The sequence below is a fragment of the Trichoderma gamsii genome (assembly GCF_001481775.2).
Source record: "Trichoderma gamsii strain T6085 chromosome Unknown Scaffold_33.2, whole genome shotgun sequence".
In the NCBI taxonomy this organism is placed as follows: Eukaryota; Fungi; Ascomycota; class Sordariomycetes; order Hypocreales; family Hypocreaceae; genus Trichoderma; species Trichoderma gamsii.
In genome coordinates, this window is record NW_020171370.1 from 346,123 (window position 1) to 374,020 (window position 27,898).

A 27,898-nucleotide genomic window follows, 5' to 3' on the forward strand; every position below is an offset into this window, starting at 1 on the left:
CTTCTGGGGCCTCGCGTGTATCCCTGCTTTTCGCCTGAGACTAGGAAGCGCTCTTCTCCGGAGGGGGATTCTAGATGCTGAAGAAGCTGGAGGGCTGTTTCATGACGGGGAATGATATCAAGATATGATGCTGTGGTGTTGCACTCGCTCCGCGTATAATCCGGCTAATAGACGTGTTGAAGTGGATAGTAAATCACAGCTTCCTACTCCTATGGTGCTGCTGGTAGTCGTTGGCACTTGCCAAGGTCTATTATTGCATCATTTTTCAGCTGTCGAGTGGTGAATACAACGCTGTGATGTTCTCTAGATTGTGACTGTGCTGTATGTATGTTTCGTAGTGTGTTGGGTTGAGCTACGACTAAAACGGTGGGCATTGAAAGCCGCAGTATCGGATGCGCCCTATAGAACGGAGCTTGGATGCTTTGCACTAATTCAACGAGTAATTGCTGATCAAGTAAACCTTATGAAAGTGGTAGCTTGATCACCAACTAGCGTAGCAAGCTGCTCTGCTGGTAGATGGGCTTATAATTAGGCTCGTTGTCTAGTAAGGTATTGATAGTATTCTTGAAGAAGGAGATACCATACGTGCATGAATATTTCCCTGTACACTATCTTTTGCCCATTGATGACGAAGGCTTTGATATGGAAAAAAAAAAAAAAAAAAAACTGTAGACTCTCTAATTCAAGGGGGGCTCAGCTTCTTCTTTCAATTTCCTGCCTTTGTAACTGAGAGCCTTGGGGTGGGTTAAAAATGCTGTGAAAACAGTCCTGGCATTGGGCGTCTAGCAGGCTGTTCCAGGGTGTTGCCGAACAACCAATGAGTGCTTAGAAGCATCGCTAAATAGGTGCAGTCTCTTGATTTATATCTCAATTGCTCTCGTCTCGGAAATAATTGCCCATCTTTAGATAACGAAACTATAGCCATTCCTGGGTAGCAGCCGAGTGCCGAGTGCCGAAAGTCAAAACTGGAGCAATTATCAGCACACAGATATAGATTCCCATGCATTCCAATAGCAACAAAGGCTTTGAAGCAGTGCTCTTATTACCCTCATGTATGTGTGTATGTACTTTACGGCTCCCAACTCTTTTTTTAGAACCTCCTTGACTGGCTTATCTCATTGTTTGCTAAGTTATCTCCGACGCCTCATCGGGATAAGATTAGCTACAGCTGTCAAAAGTTGACGTGCTCAGATTGTTGGTTACAAATCTCTTTTTCGTCGAATCTTGAGACCTATTCAGACTAGAAGTGGAAAAGAAGGTCGTTAATCGTCTGACCTGCGATGCGTATTATCAAATATTACAATACGTTTGTTCCACGCGCGTATTCAATCTACTAAGGCATATTAATTGACCAACTGATCTACGGGAAGCAAAAGCTATAGTCGTGCATTACTCACCCTCGTACGCTAAGGTACGTGTAGTTGACTTTCAAAATTTCCCAAAGAGGAAAACGATCAAGAATTCCATCAAAGAGAGTTCTATTTTAGAGACTATCTGGAGGCCCTATGTTTTCGAAGCTTGCTTTATTTTTGGCGCTATCAGTAATACGATTCTAGCTGGGCGGTTTCCTGTAGTTTTTAAAGAAAATCAGTTAGGGCTGACAAATGATCGCCGAAGAACACTTACGGAGATAAGCGTCTCGATCTTATGCCCATCGCGACAACTTCAGTAGAGCCGATGAGCGTCTGCCGGGACAAGAGCCGAAGTTTTTTTTTGGAAGGCTTTTGCACGGCAGTTTGTCCCTTCAACTTCTTTATAAAGAGACGCAGGGAGGATTTAAGGAAGCTGAGGTCATCAGACCTGCAGCGAGTTGAGGTCCCGGTTCGAAAGCGCAAAAACCATCGCAATAGACAACGATGGCCGTGATCGCCGACGAAAACGCGGGGGCCGCAAAGCCTTCAAGATTCTCAAAGCTCCTTTGGACGCCGCCGTGGGTGAGATGGAATCCAGAACGGGACTTTGAAATGAATTGGAGCTTGACATGTCTGTTTGGATTTGTACGACTCTTGTGCCCCTTTAACTGTTGGAATAGTGATGCTGATGAATGAATACCAGGTGGCTGCGTTTAGTGTAGCGAATCTCTATTATACGCATCCGATCCTTCATGTCTTGGCGGTAGATTTTAATATTACGGAGGAGCGTGCCTCGCTCATTCCCACGCTGCTGCAGACTGGCTATGCGACTGGCTTGCTCTTCATCGTCCCCGTTGGAGATCTTGTGCTTCGCCGGTCGATGATTATCGCTTTGGTTTTTGTGACTTCCATGATTGTAAGTCACAAGTATGACTCCTTGATGGTCTAGAATCTGGTGATTAATGGTTTGAAAATCAGTGGCTGGGCTGTTGCCTGACGCAAAAGTTCGAAGTCTTCCTCGGCCTATCATATATCGTCGGCCTCTTCACCGTCACGCCGCAACTCATGTTTCCTCTGACGGTGCGCTATGCTCCCCCCCGACATCGAGCCACGATGACGGCCATTGTCATGTCCGGACTGGTCTTTGGAGTCTTGATTGCTCGTTTATTTTCCGGCATTGTTACGCAGTACGCAGGCTGGCGCGTCATGTACTGGGTGTCCTTTGGCCTGCAGCTTGCGATTATCCTCCTCGTCTTTCTGTTCATGCCGGATTTCCCTGTTCTACGGCCTGACGGATCCTACCCCGGTGTCCTTCTCAAGATGGTACAGCTGCCTTTCCAATACCCCGAGTTGACTCAGTCGTCCATAATAGCTTTTCTGAACATGGGTATGTTCACTTCCTTCTGGACGACCTTGACGTTTCAGCTGAGTGGCCCTACTTTTCATCTGTCGACTCTTGTCATTGGTCTTTTTGCCCTGGTTGGCATGTCGCCGGTTATAATCAGCCCTCTGTTCTCTCGCTATGTGATGGTGCATCTTCATCCAACCGGCTCTTTGATCATAGCGCAGTTGATATTGATCACGGCTGCTTGCATCGGAACATTTACCGGCACATTCTCGCTGGCAGGACCCATCATCTGGGCCTGCATAGGAGACCTGGGGAACAACATTGCAACTGTGTCTAACCGCATGTTGTTTGCGCATGTCGAACCCACTGCGCAGAACACTGTAAACTCGGTCTACATGGTGTTCACCTTTTGTGGCCAGCTTTTTGGAACCGCGGTGGGAAACAAGCTGTATGCGGAGGGCGGATGGATTCACAGCGGTGCTCTCTCCATCGGTTGTGTGGGAGGGGCGTTGCTGATAGTTTTTCTTCGAGGACCGCATGAGAAAGGCTGGCTAGGCTGGAGTGGAGGCTGGGAAGTGAGGGCGAAGAGATTGAAGCAAAGAGAGGCGGAGACCACTCAGATATCATCTGCCACGGAGAATCCTACTGACGAAGAGGCGGCCATTCAGCAGGAGGCAGCAGTGAAAGAGAAGTCGTGAAGAAAAGAAAGAGCAATAATAATATTATGAGGGACACATTCGACGTAATGTCCAAGTATACGACTGATTGCTATAGAAGAGTTTGGATGTGAAAAACATTTGAGCATGAACCATAGCGACAATTGAAATATAGACTAACCAAATTTTTCATCATTTGAATCCCATGTGAGCAATGATACATGTTCAAACTTTTTTCTTTGCCTAGGTAATAACGGTTTTACAACTTGGATATCTCATGTATTAGTATAAAGGAAGTCTCTAGGAACTACAGGTTAGCTCTAGTACAATAACCGTAGATGAGTGAGCTAGAGTACATCAGAAATAGAAAGAGGCCGCGGAAAGCTAAAAGAAATATTAGAATAGCATGAAGACCAAAAGGAGGTGATTTGTTTTGAAGTAGAATTCCATTTCCAAGAGACGCTGATATATAAGCAAGAAATGAGTAAATCGCGGTTCCAGCCCTTCTGGTCTCCATGCCTTCAGTGGTTCATAGTGGAAAGGCTCATGACAATTCCAACCGTTAAACTCAGCGCAACTCCGGAGCCCACAAACACCTGCCACTTCTCGCTCCATACATTGGAGCGAAGCAGCCACGCAAGGCTTCCCAGCGGAAAGAAGAAGCCTATCAACATGGCTCGGATCATCACGTCAAGCACATTAGACATTCCGTTGAGATCATCTTCTGTCGAAGCATTCGCAGATGGGAGTCCTCCGGCATTGTTGTCGATCCATGCATCCTCCATGTTACGCAGCGTGTCTGGCGAGGGCATAGCGTCGGGTGCGAAGCCCTCTGTGCGGATCAGAGCAAACTGCGTGCGCAACGTCTCGATTTCCGACTGCGTGAAGCCTGTCTGAAGGAGGCGGTCGAAGCCCCGTGGTCGAGGACGAGTCCATGATGAAGGATGTCCGGTCTGATGAGATGGGGCTGTACTTGATTCATCAGGGGGCTTGGAAGCGGCAGCTTGCTCTTCAGCGAGTTCTTCAGGGGACAGCTCATCACCGATGGAGCAGTTGATGTATATTCTTACGGGAGCCAGGCCATGATCTGTGGCCTTACCCTTGCCCTTGGAGCTCTTGGGGCTGTTGTGATGTGATTTTGATGATGATGGCGGAGGAGGAGGCGGCTTGATAACGGAGCTGAGGGCTGAGGCGTCTGGGAGGAGGCGGCCCTGATAGATGAAGCGAAGGCGATTCCGTGAGGACAGACGCTCTCTGATTAGATTTTTGAGAGAGAGGACGGTTGTCGTCTGCGGAGATGGGACGTCCAGGTCCAGATCTGGCAGCGAGTTTGAGAAGCGGATTGTGAGATGATATGGCAGAGAAGCGGTTGAAGAGGCCGGTGTCAGCGGCAATGCGGGCGCTAAGGCTGCCATGTCGGGGTCATTTCGGATGGTGACGCTCGGTGTAGACTAAGCAAAAGGATTCCAATACTATACAAGACAGCGCGAGAGTGTGAATCTAATATCCAAAGCCGTGAAGATTTCCAGGAGCAGCGAATGAGATGGCCAGCATATAGTAGCTTCTGGTTATGGAGGACGATCCAACGTCGTCACCGTCGATGGCAGCTACAGACTTAGTGGGGCAGGGGCCGGTTCAGGGCCCCTCCAGCTGGCCTTAGCGTCGGTGGGCCGCTGGAATCTGCTGGTGCCGCGACTGTTATTGCGCTGACCGCCTGGCAGAATCGCCAGACTTTCCAGAAACTCCAAAAAGCTGCAGCTTCGAAGTCGCTTCACTTGTGCCGCAGCTCTGCTAATCCCATCGCCGTCGTTCCCGCTAGCTGTCGTCACGCAGCCTATCGATTGTCCTGCGGCTATTTGCGAGCAGCGCAGGCAGGGCAGGGCCAACCATGATGCGCATGAGGGGGCGGCTTCTGACCTGCTTCTACTGTGGGAAGCGGTCGTCAATCAGATATGATGGCCGGATACGCGACTTTCGGTGCACGTACTGCGAGGCCACAAACTACCTAGATGAGGTTTGCGAGGACTTCTTGCTTTTGAGAGCTATGCGCGGATTTGATACTAACAGACTTGCGAAAACAGTATGGCGACATCACGGATCCGCCTGCCCTTGAGTCGTCGACTCCGAAGCAATTCGCCAAGCAGATGCCTTCCCGGCCTGCGTCACCTACAAACAGCATCTTCTGCGAGAAATGCCTCAAGAATCAACGGTTATTTACAGCATCATTGGCGCAGTACCTCCCCGACGATCCTTCTCATCCAGATTATGCCGACCTCGAGCGCAAATACTATCGATACCGCAAAGACTTGGAGAAGCGCTATCCTCAAGTTTGCTCAGACTGCGCCAAGAAAGTGGAAGATCGCATTAATCAGGCTGGTTATACGGCCAAGACAGACCATCTCAGGCGGATGATGGAGAAGAGCAGAGGCAGAAAAGTGCCAAAGAGAATGACATCCCTGGATGTGGCAAACGCGATGGGACGTTGGCTCTGGTGGAGTGGCTTGTTTATTCAGATTGCTTGGCATGTGGTGAGCGTATCGTACGTCTTGGAATCTCGAACGACGAGCAAGGGCGGCATGGTAGACCCAGACGATCAGAGTGCCGCGAAAGAGATGATTACTTGGCTGAGCTACCTGCGTGGGTTCTTACCTGCGGCCGACACTCTGATAAGATGCAGCATAAATACGGGATTTCTTTCTGCTTGGTGGAATCCGCACTTTGTGCAGCTCAATCGCGGGTTTACCCGACATCTATTGGGGTTCACGCAGTGGTATTGCTTTCAGGGGCTCATCATTTTCTTCCGATACATCTTCCGCTCTGTTCTCCATTTGCAGGGTGGCCAAGCTCAGTCGGATAGGGCGCAAATCAGCGCGCATTTCGCCATGGCCTGCATTATGGGTTTGGTAAGTGACAGTCTTTGTCTATTTATTTGGAATTGCGAGGTTACATCATCTAACTGATTTCCATCTCAGATCTACTCGCTTGCGAGAAAGTCTATCAAAGTCGATACGACGCCCCTCTTCGGCGTGACTGACAAGACAGTGTCTGCAAGTCAAATGCCTAAGCCGACACCTAGAAAGAAGATTAGAGAACCAAAGACGTTAGCCGAAGCTCTCACTGAGGCCCTCGAATCGGCAAATCCTTCGCCGATGCCGATGAAGAAACCCACTCCAGCAAGAAGCTGGGAGTCAGTAGACCTGTCACCGATTAAACGACATAGGCCAGCAAGGGCTTTCGAATTCGACTCAGGAGCCTCCTCCTCCCCAACCAAAGACCTCGCACCGCGACGATTCCAAGAGCTATTGCCTCCCTCACGTGCTGCTAATCCATTTCGAACAACTCACGATGAACTTTCTTTTGCTGGCTTCAGCATATCAGACAAATCTCCTCAGAAAGGCCTTCGAGCGCAGGACTCTGACGAAATGGATTGGTCTCCTCTACCAAAACAGTTACAAAGATCCCAGCATCGTGCTTTCCAAGACTCTCCTGTGCCATCCAAGCTTGGCCCACCACGACCGTTTGGCCAAGCTCCTACACAGCCCGATGCCGGGCCTTTTTGGTTCAAAGTACCCTCCGCACCAGCAAATCCAGCACAGCGGCTCCGCAATCCTATAAATGCTCCACTATTCAATAGAGCGTTCTCAGAACCCAGGAGAGAGGAAGGAGATTTCGGATTCGGTAAGCATCGGCTGGACGAGATGCGAGAAGAGCCATCCAGAGCGAGCAGCGTGGACTTTAAAGGTCCTAGCTTTTTCGCACCAGAAGATCCTGACGAAACGGATGCACTAGCTGATGCTCTTGGCCAGAGCTTCACTTTTGCAAACGATGCGGATGAAGAGTCCGATTCGGAAGAAACTGTCGTCAACGAGGAACTCCCCATTCTCTCTAGCGGGCAATCTTCTCATATTTACGATCTCTATTTTTTGGCCACCATGTTTTTCCTTTGGTTCATCCCTTTGATCGTCACCGTTCCTTATTGCAAGGAAGCACAACTTACAACATTGTCCATTGCCGGTATTATCGCTATTCGTAGCATTGGAGGAGCTACTCAGCAACTCTTGGGCGGTGACTCTAACTCATCTGGTCTAGCCATGTGTCTCGCTTCAATTACAAGTGTGGGCGAGTTAAGTGCTCTTTGCTGGACCGCATGGCAGCTATGGACAGACCAAGGGGAGATTTTCCAACATGGCGCAGCGGTGCTGGCGTCCATGCTGGGGCATCAAGTATTGAGAGGCATTTCTTTGAGACAAAACTCATGATACTGCCATGGACTGTATAACCCCTGTTGTTTTACCCGTCTCCGTGGCCGACGGAACGGAATTGTTGAATAGATTGGTCCCTGGTTGATAAGACTGTAATAGTGGGGATAGACGGATGGAAACTCATTTTCACACAAGCGCAGCATCATGGATAACAACGGCGTTTTTTTGGGCTAGAAAAGGTCATGATGTTTTGGACCTCTGCATGTATAGGTAGTTACAAGGATCCGAGAAAGGGCTATTTGTAAGATTGGGACTATTGGGATAATAATGAACTTGAGATTTTGGATACCTCGACAGCTGCTCGTTTCTGACCGAGTAACTTTCTACTTGACTGACCAGCGATCCCATCCTTTGATATGTTCGGTAATGACTGATATCGAACGTATTGCTGTAAGTGGCTAACATTATCTATGAACTAACCTATTCGCAGTACTACTAATATAGTCTGACTTGACTAGATTCGCTCCGCGGACCATCCACCATGATCTGACAACCCCGCTGACAACAGGGGGCTGTAAGCTTGGTCCCCGCACTGGTTTCAACCTAAAGCAATGGTATAAGAGATGAGGAGAATCCGACGTCTGTTATGTTAATGCTAATCATTTTCAAGTCGTATACTATTTGCTTCGTAGTCATATTATTCGACGTCATTAACTTTCAGTAACTAAACAATGGCCTCTCTAGAGACCACTCAAGGCACTGTCCAATTCCGCCATTCGTCCCTCCCCGGTGGCTCTGCTGAAACCTGGTATCGAGTCGTCGGCAAGCTCCAGCCGAATAGCACTCCTCTGGTCCTCCTCCATGGCGGCCCTGGCTTCCCGAGCATCATTTTCGGGGACGTCTTTGACAAATATGCAGCTCAGAGCGGCAACCCCGTGATTTTGTACGATCAGGTTGGTTGTGGCAAGAGCACGCATTTCCAACAGACACGACTGGACACTTCCCTTTGGACCCCCAAGTTGTTTGTGGCTGAGCTGGAGAATCTGCTCAAAGAGCTCGGCGTGACGACTTTTGACTTGTACGGTCATTCTTGGGGCGCTCTTTTAGCAGCTCAGGTCGCCATCACGGAGGCCCCTTTCGTGGGACACTTGCGAAGGCTGATTCTGGCAAGTGGTTTGTCGTGTTCTAGCTTGTGGGAGAAGGCGCAGCGTACGTTGTTGAAGCAGATGCCGCAGTCGGTGCAAGACGCCATTGAGAAGGGAGAGCGTGAGAAGGATTACCAGTCTGAGGCGTATCAGAATGCGATTGGTCAATACTACAACCGGCATGTGTGCAGGACGTCGCCGTGGCCGGATGCATTGAATGATGCATTTGCTGAGGCGGGAAAAGATGATACGGTCTATTTTACGATGTGGGGACCGTCGGAAGTTACAGTAACTGGCAACTTGAAGGGTACGTGCATATATGCGTGTAGATGTGGTATTGTCTTTATTAACTGGATTTACAGACTATGACTTGCGGCCGCAGCTGAACAAGATCAAGGTGCCTACTTTGCTCATCAATGGCGAGTACGATGAAGCTACGGATGAGGTGATGAGGCCGTTTTTCACGAATATCGAAAAGGTCAAGTGGGTTGTTATTAATGATGTTGGGCATATTGGCTATTTGGAGGAGCCGGACAAGTACGTTTCCATTGTGGCTGACTTTCTCGCTGCGTAGAGTACATATTGCGTTATATAAGTAGACATGCAAGTTTTCATACATGATTGTCTTAGTGTATAGGTAGAAAATGATGAGTTTTTAGCTGTATATACTATGCTGCACAAGATCTCTCACGGATGTCTACCAGTCCAATACTTCTCAATAAACTCCACAACCTTTGTCGTTTTAATATCAGGAAACTCTGCATTCAAAGACTCACTCTCAGGAACATCCACATGGCCAGAAACAATCGCCGTCCCTATCCCAGCAAACATAGCAAGCACAAGCGGGTAAGCATCAAATTCTGGCGTGCTATACAGTGCAGCATGCGCCTTGTTCCCAGGAATCGGCGTCACCTCGCCGCCTTTTAGCTTCTCCACCGAATCGTACGCAACGCGGAACTTGGTCCCTCGAGCTTTTTCTGCTGCTCGTAAAATTTCGTGAAGAGAGGCTTTGTCGCCGATGATCCAGGAATGCTCTTTCCAAGTGCCTGGCTTCATGGAGATTGCGCGGCTGACGAATTTGGCGACGTCGGTTGTGTGTGTCCAGACTGCGAGGTCGTCGCCGCTGCCAGGGATGGTTGCTTGGCAGGCTTCGATGTCGACGAAGGGTACTTCGGAGGGCATTGTCGTGGGAGCCCAGGGCTGGCCGAAGTAGTCCATGAAGTAGCCATTGTGGAAGAGCGTCCATTCGAGGTTTGGGTGGCTGCGCAGCTCTTTTACAATGTTTCGCTGAAAAGAGAGCATTGGCATGAAGGGTTGGTATCTGCCAGGGTTAGCCATCTCTGCTGTGAAAATGAACGATTTAATTTAGGATTGTAAATTTACTCTTCTTCTCTTTCCAAGTCGATTAGATATTCGCTTGGGGCGAATCTCTTGACTGTCTCTGAGTTGGCGCATGCTCTGATCAGTCTTACTTGGGCGTCAAAGGCCGCGGTGCTGGCTGGTGATATTGTTGACAGGACAACTTCAATTTTGTGTTTGTTCAAGATACTTTGAATTTCATCTTGGTCATCGTAAGAGTTGACGATGATGTTTACAGCCGGAAGATGGTCGAATACTGATGTTGGCTGCCAAGGGGTTAGCGTGTAGGACTATCATGAGAATATTCATGGCCTACCTTTCGCGTAAAGACATAAACTTGATGCTCTTGCGAATCAACGAGGCCTTGAACAATTGCTTGGCCCACGTGCCCAGTTCCTCCTGCGACAGCGACGTGTACCATTGTAACGATATAATGCCAAGTGCGTCTTAATCAACGCTCAATGAATGGATGATAATTCCTTTAATATAGCGGATCCAGACTTTGGGGCGGGGAAGTCGTGGTGCACCGTCGCTGTGCAGCGGGCGCTGAGATTCCAAAAGAGCCGCTAATGGACATAGCAGATCTACGTATTTTCGTGCTGCTGTCCCTGTGGCGTTGGTTATTGGGGAAATGTGAGATTTTAGGCCGTAGGTGGAATGAACGCGATCGCAAAGAGTAGCCCGAAATCAACGCTGATAGTTGGTAGAGTAGTTGGGCGGCCAATATAATTCTATGAACCTAAGCCGCCAGATTACACCATTCCACTTTCAAATTCTGTAGAGAAACTGGAGAGAGTAATGTATATTTTACGATCTCGTAAAAGTTGACAATAATTTGAGCACATCTAATAACTACCTGGGTGAGTAATGACGAGACGCAAAGGTATGGGAAGGTAACCGCAGGAAGAGATTAGAAGTAGAGAGGTAAAAAATTCATGTACAACAAAGAAAACTCTGGAATAATAGATTGCCCAAGGCGAAATAAACAAACGATAGCTAACCAATTTCATTCTCTTTTTCTAAAAAATTTGGTATGGTTAAGTGGGCATAGATGAAGCTGCGTCTATTAGTAGTACGCGGCCTAGTACACCGTTTAAGTTGCTTGCAACTTATTCGGGCGCTGTTTTTATATAAGAAGTATATCATTTGTTTTTTCTTTTTCAAATTGCGCCAATGAAAGTGCCCATCCATTGCCTAGGTAAACCGTTTCACTCGATTTCAATACTAAAAATCATTCACCGAGATTCAGTAAACTTGAACTTTCTTGCACTCGGAGCTTTCGGCGCGCTGGTGGATAAGTTTAGCTGCCGCCATTGTTAGGCTAGCGTATAGGCTTCAGAATCAAGCAGTCGACTTGTTTTCTAAAGAGACAGGATCGTATCTTCATCAAAGAAAGCATCGTGTCGCTTTTAATAGGTAATAGATTCTAGGTTAAAGAATAACGCATTATCGTCATATACAGCTTGCAATATTATACTGCTTGCATGCCTCGTACTATAGCTGAACGAATGTTACGCAAATAGCGAGACACCGAATAGAATACATTGTCATCTCAATTGGAACTCTATCTTAAGCTGTAAGTATCTCAGTTATAGTTCCTATTGATTCATGTAGTTACATGTAAGGAGAATTAATTTGCATGGCTTGTTGAGATTATGATCCGAGGTTCGAAACCTGTCTCTGATACTGTGGCGGCATCTCGGAGGCTCGGACAATTTCGAAAGCCTGCCACGCATAGCCTTTTTGCTGTCATTATAGCGCCCGGCAGAGCGACTCGGCAGAGCACCACGCCAAACCAGGCTCAGCATCATGCCATTAATGACGGCAGCTGTCTCGGAGATTTTCTGGAAAATCCATCAAGATACTCAAAGGGTCCCGAGACCTCGGTAGAAGCGAAGCAAGCGACGCAAGCGAAGGGCAAGCTGCCATGACGTTGTCCGAGAGTGATGGGCCGAGTCGTCCATTGTCTCGGAGAGCTTCAAGTATATACAGCGAGATGGGAGTATATATTGGCCTCTTATGGCCACCATGAGGAATAAAAAACAATCAGCCACAACATACCAAACAATAACACTCGGCAAGTAGTATCCGCCGCTCGACTATAAGTACCGCTTAATTACGCCAACATCACTCAGAGAAAGCATCGATTCCAATAATCTTTAATTACATACCTTCTATACACATTTCATCATGTCTTCAACGAACTCTAAGTCTGATGCCTCCGATCCTGAGCCTCCTCACCTGAGCTTTCGTTCCTTCGTCGAAGCCCTCCGTCAGGATAACGATCTTGTGGATATCAATGAGCCGGTTGATCCTGATCTGGAGGCCGCAGCAATTACTCGTCTCGTCTGCGAAACCGATGACAAGGCCCCTCTCTTCAACAATGTCATTGGAGCTAAGGATGGGCTCTGGCGAATCTTAGGAGCGCCAGGTTCCCTGCGCAGCTCTCCCAAAGAAAGATTTGGTCGTCTCGCACGACACATGGCCCTGCCCCCTACTGCGTCGTTGAAAGAGATTATCGACAAGATGCTGTCTGCGAATAGCATTCCTCCTATCGAGCCTGTTATTGTGCCCACCGGACCTGCCAAGGAGAACTCGATTGAAGGAGATAATATCGACTTAGAGGCGCTTCCGGTCCCAATGGTCCATCAGTCAGATGGTGGCAAATACATCCAAACTTACGGAATGCACGTCATTCAGTCTCCTGACGGTAGCTGGACTAACTGGTCGATTGCCAGGGCCATGGTAAATGGAAAGAGAACATTGGCCGGCCTCGTTATCAACCCCCAGCACATTAGGAGAATCCAAGATCAATGGCGCGCAATTGGCCAAGAGGAGGTTCCCTGGGCACTTGCCTTTGGCGTCCCTCCTACTGCCATTATGGCCTCTTCTATGCCTATTCCTGATGGAGTTAGCGAAGCCGGTTATGTGGGAGCGATTGCTGGCGAGCCCATTAAATTGGTCAAATGCGACACCAACAACCTGTATGTTCCGGCTAATTCAGAGATTGTTCTCGAGGGCACTCTATCGACGACCAAGATGGCGCCTGAAGGACCCTTTGGGGAGATGCACGGTTATGTCTATCCAGGGGAAAGCCACCCGGGCCCTGTGTATACAGTCAACAAGATTACATATCGCAACAATGCGATTTTGCCCATGTCTGCTTGTGGCCGTCTGACTGATGAGACTGTAAGTGATTTTTTTGCCACTCTCTATTTTCATGGTCACAAACTAATCTATCACTTCTAGCAAACTATGATTGGAACTCTTGCTGCTGCTGAGATCCGCCAGCTCTGTCAAGATGCCGGTCTCCCCATCACCGATGCTTCCGCTCCTTTCGTCGGCCAAGCCACCTGGGTCGCCCTCAAGGTCGACACTGAGCGCCTCCGAGCTATGAAGACCAATGGAAAAGCCTTTGCTAAGCAGGTCGGTGATGTTATCTTTACCCAAAAGCCCGGCTTCACCATCCATCGTCTTATTCTCGTCGGCGACGACATTGACGTCTACGATGACAAGGATGTCATGTGGGCCTTTACAACTCGCTGTCGCCCTGGCACCGATGAGGTCTTCTTCGATGATGTTCTTGGTTTTCTGCTTATCCCGTACATGGGCCACGGTAATGCAGAGGCCCTCAAGGGCGGCAAGGTAGTTAGCGATGCGCTGCTTGCTGCTGAGTATACCACTGGAAAGGACTGGGAGGCTGCAGACTTCAAGCATTCATATCCCAAGAGTATTCAAGACAAGGTCTTGAATAGCTGGGAAAGGCTGGGCTTTAAGAAGTTGGAGTAAATCGTGGATTATGAATTGCTCGGTCTTGCTATTGATCATGAGTTTTAGATTGTGTTATAGTGTATAGTATGTAGATTTAATCATTTAGAGACAATAGAAACACAAATAGAGGATAACATGCGCATATGCATTAACAACTCTGCCTCGTAATGCACCGCAACAGCACCACCATATGCATGTACCGTGATTTACCTACATGTACCTAGGTACTACACTTTGTCAGCGGGGTGTCGTGCCTGATAGAGTTGGGCATCTGCATCAGGTCCTTTTGAACACTGAACCATACAACCCCGCATCCTGCCATCAAAAGAATCTCAAATTCTCATATACGAGTGCAAAACTTATACAATGCCGGATTTCAAGAATTTTAAGAAGCTCCTTCGACCATTTGATAAATTGCGCGAAACACGCAGATCTTCGAGGGAGGCCGATGTCCGCACTCGAGAGAATAACGTGAAATCGCCAACTACAGATCCCCCGAGAGAAAATGATGCGGCACATATGGAGCAACGTGAGGACCAAAATCCGCCATCCGTGACCATCGAGCGTCCAGGAGAGCAACAGCCGGCTACCGAGCAGCATGACTCCCTGTTACCCGATCCAGCACCGTTCAGTAACGCAATTGATTTGCCTGAAATAGCGGAAGCTTCCACCACCCCGTCTGGAAGTAGTATCTGGAATGAGGCTTACGATAGCCTGAAAGCAGAAGAGCCCAAGCTGGTGCAAGCATATGAGAAGATCCTATCCATAGAAATAAATGGAAATCCGGATGCTTCCACAAATCATAAATCCGATAATTATCTCATCGAAAAAGAGGATGTATCATTTAGAAAGGCGCAGATGTACCAACTGATCGACAATGGCTTGGAAAAAACCAGGCACGAAACGAATATCAAGGACAACATAGGCTCAGCGATGAAAATTGCCAACGCAACGAAGAAAATGATTGGGGACACAATCAAAGACATACCGCAAGCCGCTCTTCCCTGGGCTATAGTTTGCGTTTCGCTCGAGGTAAGGCACCGGCGATCCTACCCACAGCCACTGACCCGATCTGTCGTCGAACTGAATATTCTGGCAGATACTATCCGGTCCTCTATTGCAAACCGAAACCAATCGTTCAGCAGTTGAATATGTTGGAGACACACTGGCGTGGTACTGGGAAAATGCGACGCGTCTTTTCGATAACGATCAAGCAGAAAGTTATTTGGAAGGCTTTCAACGCCAGTTACGGACAGCGTTTGTCCGATTTTACAAAAAGCTTCTACAATTTCAAATGAAAAGCATCTGCGACTACTACAGGCACCGAGGCTTTGTTTTCTTCCGGGATCTCATGAAGTTTGATGACTGGGATGGTAGTGCCAAATCTATTCGAGAGGACGATGAGTCTCTTCGCAAGAGGATCAATGAGTTTCTACATCATAAAATGGAATCGCATCTTGAAAGTTTGACTCTTCGATTTAAAGCATATGAAAGGACGCAAGAAGATCAGCAATGCCTTAAAGACTTGTTCATCACTGACCCACGCGATGACATGAAGCGTATTGAAAGAACCAAGGGAGGGCTATTCGAAGACTCATATCAATGGATTTTTGGAAACACGAAATACCAAGAGTGGCACAAGAATGATCTAAACCGGTCTCTTTGGCTTAGCGGCGATCCAGGCAAAGGGAAAACTATGCTTCTTTGCGGTATCATCCAGGAATTGATGCGACAGTCAGGTCCGAATCTGATGACATTCTTTTTCTGCCAGGCCACAATTCTGAGCAATAGCGACTACGTATCCGTTTTACGCAGCCTCATTTGGTTGCTGGCAAACCAGCAACCTTCTCTGATATCCTATATCAGAAGCTCATACGATAAAGCTGGCCAAGCTCTCTTTAACGGAGCAAATGCTTGGGACAAACTGTCACAAATCTTTAGCGACATGCTGTGCGACAGCAGACTGCCACCAGTCTACATCATTGTCGACGCGCTTGATGAGTGCACCACAGGCCGGACGGAGTTCTCACATCTCATTCAGAAGCTTTCGACGTCGCCGAAAGTCAAGTTGCTAGTATCCAGTCGCAACTGGCCCGAAATTGGGGGCCAGTTGATTAATGAGATGAACCTTAGCCTTGAAGTAAATGCTGGGCTTGTTGAAACGGCAGTGGAGTTGTACATTTCTTATAAAGCATCCCAACTATTCATTCTACGTGACGATCCCCAGTTGAAAGAGGAAATTTGTCATCGAATGCGAATCAAGGCGAACGGTACATTTCTATGGGTTGCAATCGTCTTTAAAAGTCTTGAATCGATAAGATATTATGACGATAACTCAGAAGTCCTAGAAATGATAGACGAAATGCCTGAGGATCTGATACAACTTTACGCTACCATGCTGCAGCGAATTGCTGTTTTAGAAGGAGAAAGCGCAAAACTGTGTCAAACCACTCTTGCTATTGCAACATTGGTATATAGGCCGTTACATCTCAACGAGCTTTCGACCCTAGCGGGATTCCAGAGACGTTTGAAGAGACTACCTCATATAGAAGAGTTGATAAAGGACTGTGGCTCGTTCTTGACTGTTCAAGAAAACAAAATCTACTTCATACACCAATCTGCGAAGGATTACTTAGCCAGCGACGTTTCATCACAATCTTCTATATTCCCTAATAGAAGAGATAAAGTTCATTATAGTATCGTTTCAAATTCATTGGACGCTATGTCGCAGATACTGCGAAAGAACATCTACAATCTGGAACACCCGGGAACTCTCATCGATGACATTTGCCCGCCAAAAGATAATCCTTTGGACACCATACTCTATTCTTGCGCCCATTGGGTTGCCCATTTGTGTGAAATAGATGCTCAAAGCCCCTTGGATAGTCTTATTGACAAAGAGAAACTTTTGGGCTTTTTTAAGGCACACTTTCTCCATTGGCTAGAGGCGCTTAGTTTGACACGAAATCTATCAGTTAACATACACCACATCAAACGGTTCCATAAAGTGCTAAAAGTAAGGATATTATCCCAAGCTTCAGGAATTAAGCCTACTAACCTTCTAACTAGAAGTCTGCGGAGGATGAGCTTCAAAAACTTATGTATGATGCAAGCCGATTCATTCAGTACCATTCTCAAATTATTGAAACTGCACCACTGCAGGTATATTCTTCAGCAATTCTATTCAGCCCTACGGAAAGTTCGGTGCGTTCCAACTTCATTGGCAAGTTATCTTCTTGGATAACATCAAAGCCTGTAAAAGATACCCATTGGAGCCCCTGTCTGCGAAAAATCGAAACCAAGGATTCAGTGGCAGCGGATACTAGAGACACAGATCTCTTGATCGTGGAAAAAAATTCTAACAAAGTCGTAACTTGGGACATGACTCTAGGACAGCGAATTCACATCTTCAACCACACAGAAATCGTTCGCGACGCAGTGTTCTCAAGCGATTCGAAGTGTGTGCTGACCGCTACTTTTAATCAATTGATATCCTGGGACATAACCTCTGGCAAAATGATACGAGAAATTGATATTCCGGGGCTATATGCTACTGCTGCCCTTCTCAAAATTTCCAAAGATGGGAAATTTATAGCGGCGGCAGTGGGACATAAATTCGTTCAAATATACAATGTAGCTGAAGACACGAAAACTCAAATCTCTTTCGGAGATTATGGATCTATTTGGGCCATCAATTGGTCCAATGATTCCAAGTTTGTCCATATTGCCGCAGACAAGGTTGCACTTCTCTGGGACATGGCTAGAGGCACACCTAAAATGGAGTTTGATCAAGATGTTTTGAAAAGTAGCCATCTCAACATTTCGAAAGACTCTAAGCTTATAGCTTTTATTGACAGAGTGACCGGGGGGATTGTCATTTGGGACCTGAATAAAAGCGAGAAGATTCTGGCGATTGTAACAGAAAGTTTTCCAAAAGAACCTTCAAACATTGAGTTTTCAAATGACTCCACCCTTCTCGCTATGGCTGACGACTCTTTTGTTCGAGTCTGGGATATTACTACCGGGCGATGTCGACATAATATCAGATTAGAGAGGAGATACGCCAGCGAATTGAGGTGGTTCAGTGGTTCAGAGGCCTTGGCCGTTATCTTTCCTGACAGCGTCGAAATATATGATCTCACTGAGCATATATACTGGGACTCCAGCAATGATACAGGACCAGTAAATAAAGTTACTTTCTCGGCTGATTCTATGCTGGTGGCTGCTGGGAGTGCGGACCTTAAAATCTGGAACTCGACAACTGGAAGTGAGATTCAAACATTTCCCGCAATTTATCCTCCTTTACGCTATCATCTACAGTTCTCTCACGACTCCACGTGCATTTACACGTATTACAATGGCGGCTTGAAGTCTTGGGACATTGCCTCAGGTAACCTGATATCACATTCTTTTAAAATCCCTACTGTGCGAAGGAATCAGGCAGCGTTCTCATCCGATGGAAGATATTTTGCACTCGCTAAAGATGGGGTTCAGCTATGGAACTTGACCACAAACGAAACTTCCTCTCCTTCAATGACTCGGCAGGCAAAAGTTACTCAGCTTGCATTCTCCCATAATGCCGCATACCTAGTCTTAGTGTCTGACGTTTTTGACGGTGTCCTAGTTACAAGTATTATTGACGTATGGAATTTAGCAACTGGAAACAGGATATGGACGGTGGACGATGTTACAGACTGGAGCAAGTATGCAGACATACATACGTGCGAAATCTGTGGTGGCTGGAGTGAATACTACCAGGACAATTCAATTGCTATTTCTGATGGCGGTATGGTGCTTTATGTAAGGCCATTCAGCCATGAGATGGTAATTTTGTCAGAAGGAATGGAGATTCTTCAGCTACCTGTTTGTTATCAAAAACTTGAACCATATTTTGACATCGAGTGGCCGTATATTGTTACGCAATCTGGTCGTTTACATCTCGATAAGGTTATTGCTCAAGCGGCAGAGTCTTCTCACTTTGAGAAAATATCCGACTACCAGTCGATGACAGAGGGCTATGGCATTAGTTCTGACGACTCATGGATCACCTGGAATGGAGAAAATATCCTCTGGCTTCCACCAGACTACCGTCCAGCAGGGAAACGAGCTATATCCCGTCACTGCATTGCCATAGGAACCATATCAAAAGGTGTTCCCATTTTTAATTTTTCTAGTCCTCCTCCTTTTGAACTCTTATATTAGAACGTGTCATTGGGCTTCTATGTATAATCTATTCATCATCCCTGATCTCGTGCGGTTCCACTCTCGTTCAATGATGCCGCTTTTACGTTGCCGATAGTGTGTGTTGGATGCGTCCCAAAACCATTCATTTCAGAAGGCTACATACCCAAAACCAAATCCAAGAGGCCGCTTTGATTCTGGTTTACCTTTGCCTTTTTTTCGTGCCACCGCCACGCGTGGAAAGGAAAAGCGATGATACAAGACGCTGTAACGTATCTCGGCGATGTATACTGCCTGATTGTAGGCTCAACGATGCTAGTTAGAAGCATATTATTAAATTATATGGTTCCAATTATTTTGGAAGAGGTCAATGAATGCTTGAATAGCGGTTTTCATGCAAATATAAAATGAAATCATCAATTTTAACAGATCAAAAATATTTCTAACGCATTTCTATGGCACGATATAAATTTCAAGTATTTTCCCTCCCATTGTCTAATTTGTAAGTTTAAATCCAACATAATCGTTTTCTGACACATCTTTGATGAAGCGCTGGTAGGTGTGGAAGCCACCCAGCCAAGAATGAACAGGCACATTCGATCCTTTAACAAAGTCACCGGTGATGAAAGACTTGACCGTCTTGATCAAGCTGGCATCTTCTATCTCGAGGCACTTCTTCAGCCAGCCATCCTTGGCTTGTTCGTCCGCCTCAATAAGGACAGTCTTGCCGTCGCCGTTCTCCTGCTTCTTGGCTTCCGCCTTTGCAATGAGTCCGGCGATGAAGTTGGCCTGGACTTCAATAACAGGAGGAATATTGGAGATTGGTGACTGAGGGCCGATGGAGAAGAACATGTTGGGGAATCCGACCTCGCTGAGTCCAAGGTAAGAAGTTGAGCCCTTGGCCCAGGTCTCGTTCAGGGTACCGTGTGTGCCAGTTGGGTTGACTACCTTAAGGCTGCCGTCCATAGCTTCATAACCAGTTGCGAAGATGATAACGTCCAGATCCCACTGCTTCTCAGTGGTCAAGAGACCCTTTTCGTTTGCTTCGATAAGGGGTGTGAATTGATAGTTGACGATGTCGACGTGCTTCTTGGCAAATGTCTCGTAATATCCTGACATGGTAACAGGGCGCTTGACGTAGAGTTCGGTCGGCGTCAGCTTCTTACGCTTATCAGGATCGGAGATATACTGGGCAATTTTCTTCTCGAAGAATTTGCACAGCTCTCGGTTGGCCTCTTCGCTTGTAAGAATGTCCCCAAATGGGCCATACATAAAGGCAACACCGTTTGTTCCGTTCCAGATTTCCTCCCAGATACGCTCACGCTCCTCTGCGCTGACGCTCATAGTTGGGGTGCTCTTATATACTAGGTTCTGTGCAATAGGATGGTTGTCGACCGTCTCCCAAATCTCATCCCAGTTGCTGTTAACCCATTCTCTTTCTTCGGCTGAGATGGGTCCGTTGTTGTGAGGCACCACATGTTGTGACGACCGCTGGAAAGAAACTAGATGTGAAACATCATCGGCAATGTTGACCATGAGCTGAGCTCCGGATGATCCTGTGCCGATGACACCAACCTTCTTGCCCTTGAGGTCACGGTGCTCAGGCCATTCACTAAGAAAGTTAGCCACGCTAATTTTGTTCAAGGTAATATTCAATCTTCTTGTCCTTACCCTGTGTGATAAACTGGACCAGCAAACTTCTCAATTCCCTTGATTGTGGGTTTGTGAGGTGTATGTAAATGTCCAGTGGCTAAAATAAGGTATGTGGTCTTATAAGTCTCTCCGGTAGAGTTGAAGGTAACGGTCCATGTAGATGTGGCAGCATCAAAGGACGCTGACTTGAGCTCCGCACTCAACTGAATATGTTGTCTTAAGTCGTGGATCTCAATAAAATGCTGTAGATACTCCAAGTTTTCCTTCTGGCTTAAGTAGCGTGTTGACCAAGGGTATGTCTTCAACAGCTCCTTGTCTTCCCTGTACCTATATATCTCGCTGGTAGTGTCGGTAGTAGCACCGGGATACTGATTCCAGTACCATGTGCCACCAACCTCTGGAGCCTTATCAAAAGCCCTCACGGAGAGGCCGAGTTGCTTTAGTTTGTAGAGGTTGTAAACGCCTCCAAAACCGCAGCCAACAATGATGGCGTCAAATGTGCGAGACATGACGATTGATGAGTCGCGGTAATATGTGATGACGCTCGGTACGTTACTATGGAGAGATAAAAAGGAATATGGTTGAGAGCAGCGCTGAGAAGAAAAATAAGCGAGAAGACTACTAGTAAATATATCTTCTAGCGTTTTCGCAGCAGCTCAACCCCCAATCGAGCTTCTGACATTGCATATAAGCTTCTGACATGGTGTACTAAACAATATCCCACGAATCCTTTGACGTTTCAAGGCTGTTAGCCATACAATGTCAAAGCAGCAACTACTGTAGTATTCCATTTTGACCGCCAGATGAGAAAAGAGGAATCAATGAGCAAATTACTCATAGTTCGAGGCTAAGAAGGTATTGATAAGCGATAAATCCCTGCTGTTCTTGCATTTGGATATTAAATGCTTATATTTTGCGCCCCTCTGCTGATGCTTATTTTCTTTGATGGTCAAGCAGATATTAAAAAGAAAAACAGGGAGCGCAAATAGAATATTCACACACAAAACCCTAATAGAGGCACAAAAAACGTATACCATCTGGAGTATCTGTATGCGCATGTTTATCTCATTATGTGTGCAAAGTCCTCGGATTGCCTGTTTTTTTAATATCCGCTTGGTGGTATCTTCAATTATGTTAGACACCTTCCGTTGCGGGCAGAGATCTCGTACTACTACTAGTGCCCGGATTCTTACACACGAGCTAATTGATGTGTAAGACTGCCGGATTAGAAAGTATACTTCTTACTCCTAGCGCAATTTATGGAGCAAATCTAGTTGTGCTCATCAAAACTCCTAGCTATAGCGCTACACTAGAGTCAAAAGCTCTCTCTTACAGACCTACATATCTTACTCCCTAGCTGCCGCCGGTGGCTTTACAACTGCAGTCATAGGATATCAACACAAGAGACATCCTGGGAGCAACTGATTATCCACAAAAGTCCGCACGGATGTTCAGTAATATTCTAGATTACTATGGATACCTTTTACAGGCATATATCGCGGTCCGTGTCAGCGCGCTACTTTCCGTACAGGGGTTTTTGTTTTCTCGCTGGTGGAGTCGCGTGACATAAAATTATGCTGCAAATCTTTGCAGGAATACCTAGCTATAGAGAGTCTCTTGAAGTTCAGCTGATCAGAAATCTTACAGTTAACCAGCTTCTATGAATTAGGGCATAGGTATTAGTTGCGTCTAGCCTGGGTCTGCGTTATGCTTGTAGATATAAAGAGACCTAAGTTGACCCTCATCAAATAGAGAAAACAACGTATTTTCGATACATAAAATGAGTCATGATTGATGTCGTAGCCTCTTAACGAGCTTATACAGGCCACAGATCGAATGATTTCGTGATCTGTTCTCCTTGTGTGTATAAGTGAGTCCAGAAGCACGTTCCCGACTTGTCAACAGAGCATGTCAAGAATAAGTCTACGAGCGTAAATTGAAGCTCTCATTGGCTAGATATAGGGAGCGTATCGGTCGAAGGATTAACGAGATCCGTAGGAGCGGGGTGTTTGACTGACAGTCTCCAATCCCCGATTATTCCCCGATGTCAGCATGTTAGTGTTTTATTAGGGAAATTTATTACTAAAAAGGACGCAGAAGAATAGTACTTGTATGTACAGGTAGTTGGAGACGAAAAGAAAACTACAGTAGTATTCACAACACCGCTGCCACAGCAGCACAGCCACTATCATGAGCAATTTAAAATCGTTAACAAGACCAGTATTATCATAAAGGCAAGTCCAGCTAGCTAGTACTAGATTCCGTTGCAACAAAGGGAGGAAACTCCAGAGGTAAATGCCTCGATTCCTGCTAGTACAAAGCGCCGCTAAACAAGGTTACAGTAGACAGATTGCCGACGCAGGCTTGTAGGAGGTCGGCAATAACCTCTTACGTCCGCCGGAATCGGTGATTTACTGCTCTAAGCCATACAAGTATATCTCGCTTGTAGGGATAATGTTTCCCCTTCGACGGATACTAGATACACCGTCCCTGGATTCTCAGGCAACCCGACGTGATCGAAAATATAAGAAGTACAATGAAGGTTTAGCTAGCATCAAACACACTTGAGTAAACGAATGTAAAAGCTGGAGAGCTGCCTTATTTCTCTTCTCTCAAGCCCAACTCGCATGTGACTAGTTGATTGGCCTCTGCTATATCCGAGCCCTATCCGAAACGCATTCTCGCATAAACACACTTAGCCACCCCATGCAGCATTGCTGATCAGTTAATCGCTCTTCTCTAAATGGTTATGTTGATTTCAACCGCAAAGGAGCATTGGCTCCTAGACAACATTCAATTGGTCAACTGCACAGCAGGTCATTTTCCTACCAAGTGTCCCGCATTCCGGCCTCGGGGCTTGGCCGAAAACGCAAGGCTGCGACCAGCATTATTTCGGCGAACCGTTCCCTCGCAGTGGCCAATAATCGTCAAGGTATGGTAGTATTTTGATTGATTATAGCTCCACTGCCACCGTGGCAGCCCCCCTCACAAGCTGAATAAACGCTGAGTTGTGGCTACGGTACTAGTATTATACGGTTATACGGGACCTTGCTGACAGTGGTAAGCGCAGGCCATGGTTACACGTATCTACCACCGTAGCCAGCTATCAGCAAGGGCAATTAATGGCCAGGCGCTTAACAATGCTTGGGGAGATATGAATTCTCAAGAACGCAGCCGATCGAGAGTAAAGTAGCAATATAGGCAATTTTCCACCAAGCCGCAAGTGCTCTATTTCGATTGACGTTGCCATTGAATAGATGAAAGCAGCCGTGTTGGCTGTCCATATAAGCAGTGCAGATCTTGACTGAAATTGGTCTCAAGCCCGTAGCTCGGCCTGAATGCAGCCAAGACCTTTTCGGCAGCCCGAGCACTTGCAGCATGCACAATGCCTTTCTCAGTGTTCCACGGTACAAATACTTACCATTTCCGTAAACTGCAAATTGCAACCTAGGCACCGCATCTCGCCGTCTCTGCCGCTGTTGATAGAGGAAAATGGTGTGATTGGTTGATCGGCTATGTACGAACAGAGTTCCATGGAGGCGTATTATGCGATAAAAAGTAGCCACTTTCTGTATAAGCGGGAGATTCCGAGCTTGTAAATATAAAACAAGTCAATCAACTACGATTCGACAGATTGTGAGAGACAGTGCAAAATGATATGGATACTGTATGCTTTGGCAGCGTTGAAGATGGCCTTGGATAGGAATAAGAAGACTTTGTCGTTTGATATGGTATCAGGTGGCACGGCTCGTAGAACACCATTGCTACCACTCGTTATGGTTGGCTCAAAATGGGCCAGGATGCTTGAATCAATCTTACTATACTACTAAGCACCTTAGTAACTGACACAGAGGATAACTGCATGTACATACATCACATACAGTATCCATATCATACGCACTGTCCCACGCAATGTGTACCAGAGCCACGCCATCCGCCCCTCATCACGCCTGACTGTTCAATGCAGAAGGGGATAAACCCCAGAAGACTATTGAGGTACATATATTGACACTGACAAGCACTTCCCATTGGCCTGCTACAAAAACACGAATGAGACCGCGTTGACTCGGTTTTGATCATCTAACCATCACGATATCAGCCACCACTATTCAACGCAGGCCAGTGATGCCTTTCGGTGTAAGCATGTAAAATGAGCACTAGTAGGCGAATCTGGGTAGGGATACCATGCACATTACATGGTGAGAGCCTTGCTATTCAGCTCTGTATTGTGCCAGATGTGGCAGCCTAGACGAGACGCAGGATTCAGCTGAAAATCTATTGTATATAAGAATCGGATAGCCCATCAAAATTGGGCGAACAATTTGCCTTGCATATGCAGGTGAGTTGCCAGCAGCGCCACAGCTCAGGTGTATCAGGCTGAGGATGAGCTATCGCTCGATTTGTTGTGTGGATGGGGGCTGTAAATCATTCGCCTCACCGAAGCCTCACTCTATTGGACAAGATAATCTTGGGAATGGTAGTACCAAAAAGCCTCGCCGCATTTCATTTTATTCTGTGAAACATATAATAGTGTTCTCTGTACACCGTAATAATACTCAAATCTGTACTTATACCTGCTTTCCGACGCTCATATCCGCATAAGACTGTATTAAACACGCATTATTGGAGAAGCTTCAACTCCATTGATTCTGCCTCAATATCTCTATTCGGTCGTTACATCATCCGCCATGGCAGACGCAAGCTCTTTAATTAGTACACGCGCTGTTCAAATCCGCGCTCCGCCGAGCTTGACCAGTTGTGTGGACATTGTTAATAGAGCCACCGCGACTTGTCACAATGAGAGGCCAACGAGTGGAGCTATAATCTCATTTGATTTCAAGTATCCTTCAAGCATATTCTCTGTCAAAAAAGAGACAAAACCAAGATTCGATTTGAATTTTATGATTCAAATCGAAGATGCGTACCAGGGGCCTGTGGACATCCAAGCTGTGGAGGCCTACCATTTTAACCTCGATAATAACATCGCCGAATTACTGAACGACTCAAAAAAGTTTCCTATGTTCGAACATTTGTCCTTTGAAGGTACAACAGTCAAAGGTCTGATGCACTCGCCTGATGATTTATGTAATTGGGACGACAATAACGCTAGGTTCGTGGTGCTTTCAAACGTTTATCCATCAAAAATCGACGTTTCGGTATCATTTTCTACAAGTGATGGAAGTCACCAGCTCAGGCGAGCTTTTATTGGTGCTAGTCGCCCCTATACGGCATCATCTCCTAACGGGGAAAAGCTTTGCGAGCTGTTACGTTGGGCAGCAGGGCTTGGATATATCGATTTATTCAAGGCATATCTTGATCTAATACCAGCTGGACTTGAATTGGAAGATGCATTTGGTATGACACCTTTCTCGTGGGCAGCGCAAAATGGCAGGGCTGCAGTGGTCCGACTGGCACTGCAACAAGTCGGTTCCATTTCCGCCAGGAGAAGAACGTCTCAGGGGCCTGCTCCTCTCGAAGCTGCAGCTCGCAGCAAGAATGAAACAATTTTTATGGATTTTCTCAAATGGCTCAAATTTCTCGAAAATCCAATAACAAACGATACAACATCTGGGCCAGATGAGATTCCCGAACATGGCCCCGACCTTGTTGATGACGATATCGAACGAGAGATTCGTTCAGCGGGTCGCAGTGAGCAGACAGTAGTCGTCCGAAGATTAGTTGAAATGCTCCGTGATAGACAAGGCAATGAGGTTAGACAAGGCGTGTGGTTAGCCAAGCGAATGGTAAACGCAGCGAAGGAGGGAGACCTCTCTCTTGTTCAAGTTTTGAAGTCTTGCGGTGCGCATGTCAATTGCAAGAACGACGACAATATTACACCACTTATGGGCGCTATCAACAACAACAAAACGAAAGTTGCAGAGTATCTTATTTTTCAAAGTGCTAAAGATGACAGTGCTTCGTCTGCCTTGAGAAAAGCTGTGGAAACAGGCCAACACAGTACTATACGAGCATTATTACAGGTTAGACCGCCACTAGAGGAGAACCTAAAACAAGATTTACTACGCATTGAAGGTGTTGATAGAGACTCAACAACTCTCATGATACTTAACTTGGAGAAGGGAACCGATAAGTTAGCAACGCCCGACGATTTGGACGAAGAAGTGGACAGGTACTTTCATGCCACCGTGGTCGATTTCTATGAGAATAAGAGCCCGGAATTTACAGAGTATAATGTACATCAGTTACTGCAAGAGTCGGAAACACCGGCAAAGTTATTCGAGTCAAACCAGGAATCCAGCTTCAAATGGTTCCATTTGCCGGCAAATAATGTGAGTGATGATATCATCGATCATACAGCCCAACATCAGATGAAATTGCGTATCTTACTGATTACTCTATAATAGATGAAATGGGCCGAGGTAGGCCACTCCAAAATGAATAAAAAATGAAACAATTGCTTATATTTAAAGGCATAGGTCTTGATCAACAAAATCTATTACGAAGATCCGTCGTTAGCTTATAAAGTCCTAGAGCCAAAAAGATGGATAAAGAGACAACATGAGGGAGAAAATGGCTCCTCGCATGCACACTTTATGATGCCAGCGTGCCACGACTTCCAAGTAGCCTTCGATGATAAGAAGAGTGAGAATTTTCTCCTTATCTGTTTGCTCCTACGACAACATTTTTATTGACCCCTGTTACAGAAAATGCACGCGAAAAGGAAGACAGACATGTAGCTCTCTTTGTTAGTATCATGATTGATTGAGTGTTTTAATGATCAGCATAGCCACTAATGGCCAATGAGAAATAGATGCCATATCTACATTGGGATGATGAAATGGTAATGCAAAAAAGATCAGCATTTCTTGCCAAGGAGTTATGCTCAGACACCGCAGCTTCTACAACCGTTACAAGAGTACCGCCAACCAACACTGCAGCCCCGCCATCACCAAATACCGAAACGCAGAATGAGCCTCGTGAACCGATCTTTCGCAGAGAGAAAATGCTCATAGAAAAATATTTGCTCTCTGAACTCCGTTGCGATAAAAATTCTCGCCATCTTCTCCACGTTCGGCGGACTCTGGATCAGTCTTTGTATCATAATCTAAAAGACACAAAAAAACGAGATGCTGACCAGACTGTTCGCCGATATCAACAAATGCTATATCCAGACAAAAAGCCTGACGAAGTCCCTTTTGCGGTTATTATGGTAGATCAGCTTTGGCTGTGGATTCTTCTTGGCCCATCAGGAAAAGCTCAGGCAGTCGTA

General features: G+C 46.4%; 10 protein-coding genes across 10 annotated transcripts; 7 read left to right on the plus strand and 3 right to left on the minus strand.

Annotated features, from left to right (window-relative positions):
• Positions 1-1,856: 1,856 nt before the first annotated feature.
• On the plus strand, positions 1,857-3,398 carry TGAM01_v208246 (membrane protein; the record flags this gene model as incomplete). Its single annotated transcript, XM_018810766.1, has 3 exons — positions 1,857-1,997; positions 2,056-2,268; positions 2,331-3,398. 3 exons carry the CDS (start codon positions 1,857-1,859, stop codon positions 3,396-3,398), a joined length of 1,422 nt encoding a protein of 473 aa, XP_018656023.1.
• A 479-nt stretch (positions 3,399-3,877) lies between these two features.
• Positions 3,878-4,771, minus strand: TGAM01_v208247 (hypothetical protein; the record flags this gene model as incomplete). Its single annotated transcript, XM_018810765.1, has 1 exon — positions 3,878-4,771. The coding sequence occupies one exon, from the start codon at positions 4,769-4,771 to the stop codon at positions 3,878-3,880; it is 894 nt and encodes a 297-aa protein (XP_018656022.1).
• A 473-nt stretch (positions 4,772-5,244) lies between these two features.
• TGAM01_v208248 (hypothetical protein) lies at positions 5,245-7,615 on the plus strand (the record flags this gene model as incomplete). The annotated part of the gene is made up of 3 exons (XM_018810764.1): positions 5,245-5,370; positions 5,438-6,259; positions 6,329-7,615. 3 exons carry the CDS (start codon positions 5,245-5,247, stop codon positions 7,613-7,615), a joined length of 2,235 nt encoding a protein of 744 aa, XP_018656021.1.
• A 674-nt stretch (positions 7,616-8,289) lies between these two features.
• TGAM01_v208249 (peptidase S33) lies at positions 8,290-9,277 on the plus strand (the record flags this gene model as incomplete). The annotated part of the gene is made up of 2 exons (XM_018810763.1): positions 8,290-9,010; positions 9,066-9,277. 2 exons carry the CDS (start codon positions 8,290-8,292, stop codon positions 9,275-9,277), a joined length of 933 nt encoding a protein of 310 aa, XP_018656020.1.
• A 113-nt stretch (positions 9,278-9,390) lies between these two features.
• Positions 9,391-10,483, minus strand: TGAM01_v208250 (hypothetical protein; the record flags this gene model as incomplete). The annotated part of the gene is made up of 3 exons (XM_018810762.1): positions 9,391-10,024; positions 10,087-10,328; positions 10,379-10,483. 3 exons carry the CDS (start codon positions 10,481-10,483, stop codon positions 9,391-9,393), a joined length of 981 nt encoding a protein of 326 aa, XP_018656019.1.
• Positions 10,484-12,252: 1,769 nt separating this feature from the next.
• TGAM01_v208251 (hypothetical protein) lies at positions 12,253-13,851 on the plus strand (the record flags this gene model as incomplete). Its single annotated transcript, XM_018810761.1, has 2 exons — positions 12,253-13,251; positions 13,312-13,851. 2 exons carry the CDS (start codon positions 12,253-12,255, stop codon positions 13,849-13,851), a joined length of 1,539 nt encoding a protein of 512 aa, XP_018656018.1.
• Positions 13,852-14,199: 348 nt separating this feature from the next.
• Positions 14,200-19,035, plus strand: TGAM01_v208252 (hypothetical protein; the record flags this gene model as incomplete). The annotated part of the gene is made up of 3 exons (XM_024550286.1): positions 14,200-14,865; positions 14,933-16,849; positions 16,903-19,035. 3 exons carry the CDS (start codon positions 14,200-14,202, stop codon positions 19,033-19,035), a joined length of 4,716 nt encoding a protein of 1,571 aa, XP_024404993.1.
• A 474-nt stretch (positions 19,036-19,509) lies between these two features.
• Positions 19,510-21,176, minus strand: TGAM01_v208253 (hypothetical protein; the record flags this gene model as incomplete). Its single annotated transcript, XM_018810759.1, has 2 exons — positions 19,510-20,626; positions 20,686-21,176. 2 exons carry the CDS (start codon positions 21,174-21,176, stop codon positions 19,510-19,512), a joined length of 1,608 nt encoding a protein of 535 aa, XP_018656016.1.
• A 2,234-nt stretch (positions 21,177-23,410) lies between these two features.
• TGAM01_v208254 (hypothetical protein) lies at positions 23,411-23,860 on the plus strand (the record flags this gene model as incomplete). The annotated part of the gene is made up of 2 exons (XM_024550287.1): positions 23,411-23,599; positions 23,738-23,860. 2 exons carry the CDS (start codon positions 23,411-23,413, stop codon positions 23,858-23,860), a joined length of 312 nt encoding a protein of 103 aa, XP_024404994.1.
• A 1,495-nt stretch (positions 23,861-25,355) lies between these two features.
• On the plus strand, positions 25,356-27,394 carry TGAM01_v208255 (ankyrin repeat and protein kinase domain-containing protein 1; the record flags this gene model as incomplete). The annotated part of the gene is made up of 4 exons (XM_024550288.1): positions 25,356-26,957; positions 27,033-27,047; positions 27,105-27,270; positions 27,333-27,394. 4 exons carry the CDS (start codon positions 25,356-25,358, stop codon positions 27,392-27,394), a joined length of 1,845 nt encoding a protein of 614 aa, XP_024404995.1.
• Between the last annotated feature and the right edge of the window lie 504 nt (positions 27,395-27,898).